Genomic DNA, 14,027 nt, shown 5'->3' with positions numbered 1-14,027 from the left:
TTTTAATACTGAATTATTGAATTGTGTATTGCTATGTTTACATCTATATATTTATACCATCTATGTATTTATTTCCTACATACATTATTTCAACTAACTTCCATGATCCCCCCCCCCCCCCTCCTTTGGGTTTGAGGTGAGGTTCTTCATTATAGGCGGTACTGGCCACACACAAAGTAAGGCTCCAACCCAGGTAAGTCATAGCGCTGAGGAAAGGGATTCGTCCCCGAAAACGCATCAGCAGGCCGACTACACCATCAGTCGGACACACTGCCATCTTTGCGGCCATCTCTGTGGCCTTATAGGCTTTATATGTGCTATGTTTGTAAGTATATTTTTTGTATTTTTACACTTTTTAATAAACCTTGGATAATGCGCTAGGTGTTTGCGCCACCTGTATGCTTTCTTCCAGTTCGTTTATCTCCCCATCTGAGGAGGGCTGCATTTCGGGAACGCTATCCACAGGCCATTCACACACCTGATCCCCTTTGGCTTCCTCGAGGCGCTGGAGAGATTACATTTCTGTCCACCTTTATTTTTAGGATGGAACATGTAACATGATCCTGATCCTGCAGCCGCTGTCCGGTAACCCCCGCACTAACTGTCTACCCACATGGCTGCATCATACATTTATTGCGTTCTGTGAATAAATGGACTAAAATTCCTGACAGCCTTGGCAGCTGTCAGCTTGTAGTTATCGAACTGCTGCGAGCGCTGTGGTAGTTCACGAGTCTTTTCGTCAGAAGTATAGTGAGGTCTACAGGATGTACAAGCAAGCAGATAAATTGATATGTCTGCAGGGTGCCTGCATGGCATCAGCGATCTGCTGATCTCTGGTGCAATGCTTTAGAGCAGTGATGGCGAACCTATGGCACGCGTGCCAGAGCTGGCACGCAGAGCCATCTCAGTGGGCACGCCAGGAAGAAGAGGATGATGAGCGCGCATGGACCGGCCATCCAGATCTCGTCCACACTGGATCCCCATCAAACTACATTTCCCACATGTCTCTGGGGCCAGGGTGGGCGTGGACGAGAGGAAACGGCTCCAATGCGGCTCTGGCACCAGGGGTGATGTACCCGGGGATGGGCACGGAAGAGAGGAAGAGGCTCCCACACTGCTCCCACACTGCTCCCACACTGCTCCGGGGCCAGGGGCAACGTGTTCAGCGTGGATGGGAATGAGCTGCTGGGTTGGAAGCCACACCGACGCTGCCAGAGGTGAGATTGCTTGCAGTGTCGCCCGTCAGTGCTGCCCAGCAGTGTCGCCCGTCAGTGCTGCCCAGCAGTGCCGCCCGTCAGTGCCGCCCGTCAGTGCCGCCCAGCAGTGCCACCCGTCAGTGCCGCCCAGCAGTGCCACCCGTCAGTGCCGCCCAGCAGTGCCACCCGTCAGTGCCGCCCAGCAGTGCCACCCGTCAGTGCCGCCCAGCAGTGCCACCCGTCAGTGCCGCCCAGCAGTGCCACCCGTCAGTGCCGCCCAGCAGTGCCACCCGTCAGTGCCGCCCAGCAGTGCCACCCGTCAGTGCCGCCCAGCAGTGCCACCCGTCAGTGCTGCCCAGCAGTGCCACCCGTCAGTGCTGCCCAGCAGTGCCACCCGTCAGTGCTGCCCAGCAGTGCCACCCGTCAGTGCTGCCCAGCAGTGCCACCCGTCAGTGCTGCCCAGCAGTGCCACCCGTCAGTGCTGCCCAGCAGTGCCACCCGTCAGTGCTGCCCAGCAGTGCCACCCGTCAGTGCTGCCCAGCAGTGCCACCCGTCAGTGCTGCCCAGCAGTGCCACCCGTCAGTGCTGCCCAGCAGTGCCACCCGTCAGTGATGCCCAGCAGTGCCACCCATCAATGATGCCCAGCAGTGCCACCCATCAATGATGCCCAGCAGTGCCACCGATCAGTGCCGTCTGTCAATGCGTCCAGGTAGGCAAGTGGTTAATTGCAGTGTTGGCACTTTGAAATAAAAAAGTTGGTTTGTGTTGCAGTTTTGGGCACTCGGGCTCAAAAAGGTTCGCCATCACTGCTTTAGAGGCTCCCACTACCAAAAGTAAAACAAATGCACATTTTTTTTACTGCAAACAGAATTGGGGTATGTGGTGAGTGGCTCTAAATGGGGATAAGTATACCTGTATGTTTTGTATAACAAAAAGGTCTTTTTAAGGCTGATAATAGAATATTTTTAATATTTTGAGGTGTTGTCATATAGTAAACTTACTTTATCTAACACATGTATAGCAACTATCCATTATGAATGAATTTCTTCTGCTGGGCTATTGTATTCTGACAGCCATGAATACTGATTGGCTGCAACTGCTGTGCAGCCAACAATTATTGGCTGAGCTCCTCGATAACAACTGACTAAAATCGACTTTTGTCGAGCCGGCAGGACCACCCAACTGTAGGAATTTTGGCCAACCCTTCTAAATCAACCAAAATTTTAACAGTGTAAGGCCATCTTAAAAATTTCTCAGTAAGGATTCCACCAAAAATACATGTCTGTAACACAAGAAACTTACAAGAAATAGAAAATCAAAATTGACATCTATAAATTTGAACACAACTATGTGTGTACTATTTATGAAGTAGTAAAAATACATGTTGCATGTGCAATTATATACTATCTGGATATATGAAGCTCTGCCACTGAAATGGCCTGATAACTGACCTGTGCAATACGATCTTAACCAAAATAAAAGGAAAAGGAGTAACACTTACATTGACCAAACCAAAGTAATGTTCATTTACAGGAAATTGCTCCGGGCCAATCTCTTTTTCCAATGTTGAGGCATTGGTGCCCTGTGAAGGAAATAAAGTGTAAAGGGTTATTTTTGATGACAGAAGTAGGTAAAACATAACATTTACATAGGAAATAAAGCATAGAGCAGTGCACCAGTTCATTTTTTCTCTAGATTTTACAAAGTAAACAGCGCTTCTCTAAAAACTTAGATGGAAAAAAAAAAAATACTATAAAAGATTTTTTTTTTTTTTATATACTTTCATTTGTACTGAAACCAAGTGACAAAATCTCTCTCAGCAATTTAAAGAAATTATGAGCCACCAAGCGTTCAGGATTTGGCAGTCCCTCCATCACAGGCCACAGGAACATGTGTTTATTCATAAGCAGTGGGCACCTCTTTTATATTAGCATCACTCTCAGCAATCATTGCTTTATGCCACCAGCAAGATGCGACCATTTTTCCGTTGTTATTACTCTGCTTTCTGATAATCTAAGCCACACACAATAAATGCACATTGTAAGTAGAACCCTGTTTCCCTGTTAGGCCTCTTGCACATGGTATTGATGTTTGAGCACCTGCGGTTTTTTCTTTTAACATAAATTTTAGGAGCTTGTTTTGCACGCACAATATATTCTTAGGGAAAATGTTTATGCTCATATGCGTGTATTCACACACATTTGCACGCAGGTGCACGCAGGTGCCGTAAATTACTGATCAAAAATGCAGATTTTTGTTTCCTGAGGAAAATGCTGCGTTTATTTACATGTCTGTGTGCAAAGGCACATTGTAAATGGGCTACATTTTACCTCCGTAAAAAAAACAAAACAAAAAACAAAAAAAAAAAAACCATGCTGTACCAAGTTTTTTCAAGCTGCAGTACAAGAAGCCTTAGGTAGACTGCCTCTTACTTACTGTCCCAGTAACACAACAGAGTCTACAACAGATACCTACACTGAATGATTTTCCCTTACTATTTGTTCATGGACAACTGTCAATTTTTTTTTTTGCCCTTTTAATTTCCCTTTATCTTTTGTCAGCAAAATTAGAGCAATTGTCACCAATGGACACATAGGCAGACACAAAACCTTGGCAGAAGTTTTCAACCTTCCTGTACCTTCTAAGATTCCTGCACAACAGTATTAAAATCGTTCAGATCACAGGACATAATTCATGTCTCACCGAAATAAACATTTGGCATTGGAGATACAGAAATGTTCAGTAACTCATATCTGTAGAAATACTGGATAGGCCCCATTCATATTGGCACTGCCAAACCTGCCTTTATATGTGTTTAGAGGACATCTCAAAATGCACATAAATGCATGTAATGATCTTTCAATGGTGCCATTCATAATGAATGTGTTTTAGGTGCAGTCAGCTTAGCTGAATTCAGATAAAACAGAATTCTTTCTGTCCCAAATCTATATGCAGATCAACACATGTAATTGCATCGAAGTGCAGCTAAAAACAGAAAAAAAAAAAGGAAGAGAGTGATCAGGGAGACATAAAAATTTTTTTATAACTCGCAGATCAGATCTCATGTGTTTAGAAATGCTAAACACAGGGGTGCCAGTATAAATGAGGCTACAGAGAGATATTACACTGGTAACCCGACAGTTCACACACACCAGTGATGATCCAGTCATGCTTGATTCAATACAGGATAGGATTCCCATTACGGCATTCCAAAACACCTAAAAGTCGAACTCAGGAGAATTAAAGTGATTGCAAAGCTTTATTTTTTTTTTAAATTAAAATAGCAAACATGTCATACTTACCTGCCCTGTGCAATGGTTTTGCACAGAACAGCCCCATCCTCCTCTCCTTCACTAATGCCCCCCCCCCCCGGCCCCCCGCCGACTGCTCACCATAGCAAACTGCTTGCTATGGGGGCACTTGTGTGTTCTGGTTCTTGAACCCTGCTCTGTGTGTCAATTAGACAAACAGAGCCCGGTTCCCTTGTCACTGGCTCCGACTGACAGCAGTGGGAACCCTTAGCTGTATCTGAGCCAATGAGGAATGAGAGAGACTCAGCTCTCATATACACTGCAGGATCGAGATCAGGCTCAGGTATGTATTTAGCGGTATTTACAGGGGCGGTGGGGGAAGCTACATGCAGGAAGTTTTCCTCATAAAATGCAGTAAGATATATTAAAAAAAAAAAAAAGAAAAGAAAAAAAACCCCACACACCTGTGTGTACAACCCCTTTAGGGAAGAAAAAAAAAAAATCATCCTTGCATTGGGTCCCCATCCACAATGCATGGATTAACTGCACATTTTGCCATGGGATGATTAAAAAGTGATAAAATCACCTTATTCCTCATTCCCCCAACAGTTGCCCCTCTCCTCCATTGTTCGAAATTATGTGATGTTGGCGGCTTATCAGTGACCTCAAGATGACATCAGAGACTTTCCTCCGGTCAGGCAGTAAAAGGAAAGGGCTTGTGGGGGACTGGTCAATGCAGCACCAAGGAAGACTGCAGGAATGAGAAATAAGGCAAGTATATTACCATATTCATCATTCTCTTGACAAAATGAGCAGAGAACCATTACAGTGTGGAGGGGAACCACTGCAGCTCTATTGACAAGCATGCACTGAATTACATTTTGTAACCTTCAACACACGATAATGAGAAAGTCCCCCACAATGTCATAATGGTGATGAAATGCCTTAACAAAAACAAAAAAAATGAATATTGATATAAACAATTAAAAGGTTAACTAGACCTATTGAGAAAATAAACAAAAAATGAGAATTGTTTTTTTTTTGCAGGGGGAAAAAAAAAAAAAAAAAAAAAAGAAGAAGCCTAACAAAAGCACTGCGCCTGTGATCAACAGATTGCAGGTGCAATCCCAGGCTCCTGCAGACAGAGAAAAGAGCTGGCGACTGATAGTCACAGTTCTCTTCTCCGCGGCGGAAGAAATGAGCGATCAGTAGTGTTTGATCACTTATTTCTCACTGCAGAGCCAGCGGGGGAAAGATGCAGCATTGGATAAAATGCTGCACCCAACTAGGGGAGTATAATGGGGTTTTGTTTTTTTGTTTTTTAAGTCTATACTTCTTTTACGTAATAAAATGCTTAGAGAATCAACATGTACAGTGGGGCAAAAAAGTATTTAGTCAGCCACCAATTGTGCAAGTTCTCCCACTTAAAAAGATGAGAGAGGCCTGTAATTGGCATCATAGGTAGACCTCAACTATGGGAGACAAAATGAGAAAAAAAAAATCCAGAAAATCACATTGGCTGATTTGGAAAGAATTTATTTGCAAATTATGGTGGAAAATAAGTATTTGGTCAATATCAAAAGTTCATCTCAATACTTTCTTATATATCCTTTGCTGGCAATGACAGAGGTCAAACATTTCCTGTAAGTCTTCACAAGGTTGGCACACACTGTTGCTGGTATGTTGGCCCATTCCTCCATGCAGATCTCCTCTAGAGCAGTGATGTTTTGGGGCTGTTGCTGGGCAACACGGACTTTCAACTCCCTCCAAAGGTTTTCTATGGGGTCGAGATCTGGAGACTGGCTAGGCCACTCCAGGACCTTGAAATGCTTCTTACGAAGCCACTCCTTTGTTGCCTGGGCGGTATGTTTGGGATCATTGTCATGTTGGAAGACCCAGCCACGTTTCATCTTCAATGCCCTTGCTGATGGAAGGAGGTTTGCACTCAAAATCTCACGATACATGGCCCCATTCATTGTGGCCTGTACATGGATCAGTCGTCCTGGTCCCTTTGTGGAGAAACAGCCCCAAAGCATGATGTTGCCACCCCCATGCTTCACAGTAGGTATGGTGTTCTTTGGATGCAACTCGGCATTCTCTCTCCTCCAAACACGACGAGTTGTGTTTCTACCAAACAGTTCTATTTTGGTTTCATCTGACCATATGACATTCTCCCAATCCTCTTCTGGATCATCCAAATGCTCTCTAGCAAACTTCAGATGGGCCCGGACATGTACTGGCTTAAGCAGGGGGACACGTCTGGCACTGCAGGATCTGAGTCCCTGGCAGCGTAGTGTGTTACTGATGGTAGCCTTTGTAACGTTGGTCCCAGCTCTCTGCAGGTCATTCACTAGGTCCCCCCGTGTGGTCCTGGGATTTTTGCTCACCGTTCTTGTGATCATTTTGACCCCACAGGGTGAGATCTTGCGTGGAGCCCCAGATCGAGGGAGATTATCAGTGGCCTTGTAGGTCTTCCATTTTCTAATTATTGCTCCCACAGTTGATTTGTTCACACCAAGCTTCTTGCCTATTGCAGATTCAGTCTTCCCAGCCTGGTGAAGGTCTACAATTTTGTTTCTGGTGTCCTTCGACAGCTGTTTGGTCTTCCATATAGTGGAGTTTGGAGTGTGACTGTTTGAGGTTGTGGACAGGTGTCTTTTATACTGATAAATTCAAACAGGTGCCATTGATACAGGTAATGAGTGCAGGACAGAGGAGCCTCTTAACCACTTCCAGACCGGACACTTTTACCCCCTTCCTGACCAGGGCAATTTTCAGCTTTTAGCGCTATCACACTTTGAATAACAATTGCGCGGTCATGCAACACTGTACCCAAATGAATTTTTTACCATTTTTTTTAGATAGATAAAGCTTTATTTTGGTGGTATTTATTCACCACTGGGATTTGTATTTTTTTTTTGCTATGTAAATGAAATGTCCAAAAAATTTTTAAAAAAGTGTTTTATTTTATAAAATTTTGCAAATAAATAATATTTCATCATAAATCTTAGCCAAAATGTATTTCGTTATCTTTTTAGTAAAAAAAAAAAAAAATACAAATTAGTTTATAAGCAAAAATTATAATTTTTAAACATTTTTTTTTACATTTTTATTTTATTTTTTTAGATTATTTTTTATTTTAATTTTTTTTACATACTGTCACCCTAGCAGTACAGTGTCACCATGGTGACACTGTACTACTTGTGAGGGGTGATAAAGATTTTTTTTTTTTTACACTGATTGCTTTTACACCCATATAGGATGTAAAAGCAACCATTTCTCTTTCTCTCTGTGTGCATTCCTGCACTCATTGAGAAATACAGAGTGGGCTGTGATTGGTCACAGCTTGTCACATGGTACAAGGCTGTTGTGAATAGCCTTGTACCATGTGACCTCTGTGATCATTCACAGATTTCACACATAGTAAGCAATGATGTCAGAAGTGACATCTTGCTTACTACTTTGCATGTGATCACTGATTGGCCAATCAGTGATCACATGATCGGGACCTCGTACAGAGGTCCCGTCTGACGATCGGTGTTTCACTGTGTCCGGAGGACACAGCGGGCACCGGATCGCGGTGCTGCGCGCTCCCAGGGAGCGCGCACAAGCAGGGTGCGGGGAGGCCGTTTATAGACGGCCACCCGACCCTGCAGTGCCACCGTCCGGCCGTTTATATACAACGGCCGGTCGGGAAGTGGTTAAAGAAGAAGGTACAGGTCTGTGAGAGCCAGAAATCTTGCTTGTTTGTAGGTAACCAAATACTTATTTTCCACCATAATTTGCAAATAAATTCTTTCCAAATCAGCCAATGTGATTGTCTGGATTTGTTTTCTCATTTTGTCTCTCATAGTTGAGGTCTACCTATGATGCCAATTACAGGCCTCTCATCTTTTTAACTGGGAGAACTTGCACAATTGGTGGCTGACTAAATACTTTTTTGCCCCACTGTATATAGTACTAAAGAGCCAGAAAATCATCTATTCTCTACACCAATAAATTAAATTTGCACTTCACACATTAGTATTTAAACAGAGGGCAGTAATAAACCGGAAAAGCTGTTCAAATAAAAATACATAGGTAATGGCTGGTCTGTATCTTCTACTCTGTGGTCATATTTAATGTTTCTAAAGGCATATAAACATAGATATATCTACAAGACAGTCTGCACTGCAATATACGCAGGATAGGTATTCTTTACGCAACTCTTGACCTTTGCACAAGCATATGTCGTCAGATCGATGGACTTAATATTTCACAAAGAATGTATTTTAACAAGGAGAACCACTGTAAAAAGGGTCACAGTATTGTATTGTACCAAACTGAAACATTAGGGCAGGGGTCAACATCCTCTGACATCTGACACCTTTGCTGTTGGCACACCATATCAGGATTTCCTCCCATATGCAAAGCAGTGCATAGTAGTGGCAACGGGGCACAGCTCTCTGGTCTCCATCCCAGTCGCATGTATGGAACAATACTTACCAGGGCTTGAATTGGTTACAAGACGTGCCTCTGCAGAGACCATAGTCTAGAACAGATATCTATGTCTTGCCAATGCTTCACTGCATCACTGGGCTAAATAACTCCCTGTCCTACATACTAGTGACCCCTGCACGCTGCATCTCAAACTCCTGACCCCTGCATTCTGTATTTCAAACTCCTGACCCCTGCATTCTGTATTTCAAACTCCTGACCCCTGCATTCTGTATTTCAAACTCCTGACCCCTGCATTCTGTATTTCAAACTCCTGACCCCTGCATTATAAACACCTAACCTTTGTACTCCGTTTTATTCCCACTGACTCCAGAGTACTTCTTTCTTCCCTAATATCAGAGCATTTCTTTCCTTCCAATGACCTATCATGTGGGCATTTTTCTCACACTGACCACCCACATCATGACAATTTATTTATTTATTTTTTTAATTACTTTTTATTGCCTACACCTGCAATAGGATAAACTAGAGTAAAAGGAGTAAAAAGGAACTAAATTGCCTACAATATGTTACAGCAGCTGTGCTATGAGAAGGTTCCTCCAGCAAAGAAATCATATATATTTATAGGGGTTTTTTTTGTTTTTTTTAACCACACTTCTGTCAAGGAACTCAAAATCTAGTCTAAAAAAGGCGTAATTACATTTTACCATTTCACCCAAGGCCTCCAAAAAATAATTCAACAGTCAGCTATGAAATTGTATGTACAGTGGGTATAGAAATGAATCACCCTCCTTTAAAATAATCACATTTTGTTGCTTTGCAGCCTGAAATGAAGACAGACACCGTTTTTGTTTTATCCAGCTGTATTTACTCCAAAACATCCAAGTGAAAGATATAACACCAATGTGTCAAAAAAAAAAAAAACCCTCAAAAATCCAACAATAGAATTACTAAGTTGGGAAAAGTATCACACCCTTGTGTCAGTATTCTGTTGAACCACCTTTTGCTTTAATTACAGCCTTAGGCTAAGTTCACATCTCTGCATTCCTGCGGTCCGCGTTTTGACCGGGCACAAGAGCCCATTCATGTGAATGGATTCCCGTGCCCAGGGACAAGCAGCCCACACGAGAACCTTGGTTCCCAGTACGGTTGCGATTTCCAGTGCTGGTGGCGTGCCATTAGAATTAATGGCACCCGCTCACGGGTCCACATTCCTCTGTGCGGGTGGTGCGGCTGCACGGATTTTTGAGGATCCGCAACGGCACCACCTGCACAGATGTGAACTAGGAGTTAGTCTGTTGGGATATGTCTCTATTAACTTTGCACATCTAGACTTAGCAATAATTGCCCACTCTTCTTTGCAGAACTGCTCAAGTTCAGTTAAATTTCATGGTGACTATTTGTGAACTGCAGTCTTCAAGTCATTCCACAGATTTTCAATTGGATTTAAGTCTGGGCTCTGACTAGGCCATGCAAGGACATTCACCTTTTTCTCCTTCAATCATTGTGCAGTAATTTTTGCTGTGAGCTTTGGGTCACTGTCATGTTGGAAGGTAAGAGAGGGAGGGGGGAGAGGGGAGAGAGAGGGAGGGGAGAGAGAGGGAGGGGGGAGAGAGAGGGGGGAGAGAGAGGGGGGAGAGAGAGGGGGGAGAGAGGGGGGGGAGAGAGGGGGGGGAGAGAGGGGGGGGGGGAGAGGGGGGGGAGAGAGAGGGGGGAGAGAGGGGGGGGAGAGAGGGGGGGGAGAGAGGGGGGGAGGGGGAGAGAGGGGGGGAGGGGGAGAGAGAGGGGGGGAGGGGGAGAGAGAGGGGGGGAGGGGGAGAGAGAGGGGGGGAGGGGGAGAGAGGGGGGGAGGGGGAGAGAGAGGGGGGGGGAGAGAGAGGGGGGGAGGGGGAGAGAGGGGGGGGGGAGGGGAGAGAGAGGGGGGGAGAGAGAGGGGGGAGAGAGAGGGGGGGGAGAGAGAGGGGGGGGAGAGAGAGGGGGGGGAGAGAGAGGGACCAAAGACTCTTTAAATATCAAGTATACATTTGAATGGGGAATATCATACCGAACAAATCAAGGTCATAAATGACTAAGCTAGCACATACAAAAAGAGAGAGCAGTTTACTACCTCCTGGGTGACAGGCCCATCTAAAGTACTCTGGCATCCTCGGACACAAAATATAACGCTGAACAATAATCTACCAGTTTCCAGAGTGCAACCTGTACATAGTGGAATATATTAATATAAAACCATGTGTAAAGGAGAGCCATGATACAGTCATAAACATGGTGACCTCCTTGTCACTAACCCTTATAATGGATGATTGGTTAGATGTTCTATGTCAACACCCCTTTGATACCACAGAAAAAGGAAATGTCACAACCTTTTGACAACTCTTGTGTACCATCAACGAAGGACCATCTGTCACCTTGCTTATTGACTGAACTCTGCTAAAACCAAGGACTTTGCAAGTATTCTTCATTTTCAGCTCCTTTTTAAATTCTCTGTTGCTTTATTGTCTCTATTTCTTTGTAACAAATTTTTTCTGTCAATATTTTATTTGCACCATTTTGACCTTTTCATTATTAAACCCTATTTTGAAACATGTTAAAACTGTCCCTAAGGCTTTTAATGCAAACTTAAAGAATCCCTGTCTCAGTGCCTGTGTCGATGGCATCAATTTACTATGCTTCTGAGATCATTCAGAATTCATCAACAGGCGCATTTTACCTGCTGTTGAAGTCTTTCTGGTCTGCATTTGACTTATTTCAAGCAGGTTTTGCATTCCCATAGATTTGTATGAGAATCAAAAGAATCATCGAACAGGAACAAAAGCCTGTTGACACAGGTCCTACAGGGGGGGAAAAAAAAAAATCAAACTTATTTACAGCTTTGAGAAATAAAGCAGACCTTTTCGCAAAAATAAAAAAGTATGCTTCATGTCATTCCCACCAATACTCAAAACAAGATTTTAAATTTTCTTACTATGTGAGGGTGATTGCACTTACATTGCCTTTCGGGATACCCATGGCACATATGCCAGGAGGCATTACTTTCTATCAGCCATAAAATCCTGCAATATCTAGCCCCTGGCATGGCAATACATTATGAAATGACATGGGCACCAAACCTTTGCACATGTGCGAGATCTGGCGCTGCATCATCAGGGGGCGGACTGCAAGAACGAGAAAGAAAGAGCTGGCTGCCCATGACAGTTATTTTCAATTTGAGGTGCATGGTCCACTTTAATAAGTTGTATACTGAGAGAGGCAGGGCAATTAAAGCAAACCTTTACTCATAACAACTTGAGAAAATAATGTTCTTTAGAGAGGTACATACATTTAACATTAATAATTATGCTGCCAAAACATGTGTGTGCTGTAAATTGCTTCCTGCATTGTCCCTGTTTCTTCTTGCCGGAGGCTGCCATTTTGCTGAAGCACAGAGTCCTGAGCAGCAGTAAACCTTTAGACCAGGGGTCCTCAAACTACGGCCCGCGGGCCACATGCGGCCCGCCGAGGCCATTTATCCGGCCTGCCGGCAGGGGCGTGTTTGCCACAAGGAAGGGATACTAAACTAAGTACAGGGGCGGGCAGGGGGCTGCTATATCTTACATGGCTCCGGTCCCAGTCCCACGACGATCCAGTCCAGGAAGCGCTGCTCCTTCATTCACTCCGGCCACTCCCTCACTCGATGTTTGCGCTGCCGCTCGGCTGCACCTCCTCACCGGTGGGCGCCAAAACTGTAGCTCAGGAAAGGCAAACAGGCGGCCAATCACCTGCGAAGAGGCAGAGCTGAGTGGCCCCACGAACATCGAGTGAGGAAGAGGCCGGAGTGAAGAAGGACAGCTGAAAGTTAAGTGTGCCGTGCAGATGGTGCTTCTGCAGCAGCACCATGCTGGAGCAGGGGTCAGCAAATTAAGTGTCATTGGTGTCAGTGGGAGGAATAGTGCCCCATCATTGGTGTCACTGATACTAATGATGGGGCATTATTCCTCCCACTGACACCAACGATGGAACACTACTCCTTCCCCCACTGACACCAACGATGGAACATTACTCCTTCCCCCACTGACAACAACGATCGGGGTACTATTCCTCCCACTGACACCAATGTTGGGACACTATTCTCCCCTCCCCACTGACACCAATGACGTACTATTCCTCCCATTGACACCAAAGAAGGGGCACTATTCCTCCCACTGACACCAATGATGGGACACTATTCCCCCCACTGACACCAATGATGGGACACTATTCCTCCCACTGACACCAGTGATGGGACACTATTCCTCCCACTGACACCAGTGATGGGACACTATTCCTCCCACTGACACCAGTGATGGGACACTATTCCTCCCACTGACACCAGTGATGGGACACTATTCCTCCCACTGACACCAGTGATGGGACACTATTCCTCCCACTGACACCAGTGATGGGACACTATTCCTCCCACTGACACCAGTGATGGGACACTATTCCTCCCACTGACACCAGTGATGGGACACTATTCCTCCCACTGACACCAGTGATGGGACACTATTCCTCCCACTGACACCAATGATGGGACACTATTCCTCCCACTGACACCAATGATGGGACACTATTCCTCCCACTGACACCAATGATGGGACACTATTCCTCCCACTGACACCAATGATGGGACACTATTCCTCCCACTGACACCAATGATGGGACACTATTCCTCCCACTGACACCAATGATGGGACACTATTCCTCCCACTGACACCAGTGATGGGACACTATTCCTCCCACTGACACCAGTGATGGGACACTATTCCTCCCACTGACACCAGTGATGGGACACTATTCCTCCCACTGACACCAGTGATGGGACACTATTCCTCCCACTGACACCAGTGATGGGACACTATTCCTCCCACTGACACCAATGATGGGACACTATTCCTCCCACTGACACCAATGATGGGACACTATTCCTCCCACTGACACCAATGATGGGACACTATTCCTCCCACTGACACCAATGATGGGACACTATTCCTCCCACTGACACCAATGATGGGGCACGTTTCTTCCCACTGACACCAATGATGGGGCACGTTTCTTCCCACTGACACCAATGATGGGGCACGTTTCTTCCCACTGACACCAATGATGGGGCACGTTTCTTCCCACT

The 14,027-nt window shown here is 45.1% G+C and overlaps 1 protein-coding gene across 1 annotated transcript in view; it reads right to left on the bottom strand.

Annotated features, from left to right (window-relative positions):
• The window catches only part of LOC149456275 (ubiquitin carboxyl-terminal hydrolase 12-like), a 98,515-nt gene that overhangs the window by 34,074 nt on the left and 50,414 nt on the right, over positions 1-14,027 (bottom strand). The window contains exon 2 of the mRNA XM_089685200.1: positions 2,698-2,778. Within this exon, the coding sequence (XP_089541326.1) occupies positions 2,698-2,778 (81 nt within the window). The remainder of the gene's footprint in view (positions 1-2,697; positions 2,779-14,027) is intronic.

Source organism: Staurois parvus, unplaced genomic scaffold (assembly GCF_062004578.1).
Source record: "Staurois parvus isolate SC_StPar_1 unplaced genomic scaffold, SC_StPar_1.0 ptg000365l, whole genome shotgun sequence".
NCBI classification, from domain to species: domain Eukaryota; kingdom Metazoa; phylum Chordata; class Amphibia; order Anura; family Ranidae; genus Staurois; species Staurois parvus.
This window is presented reverse-complemented; position numbering and strand designations above follow the sequence as displayed.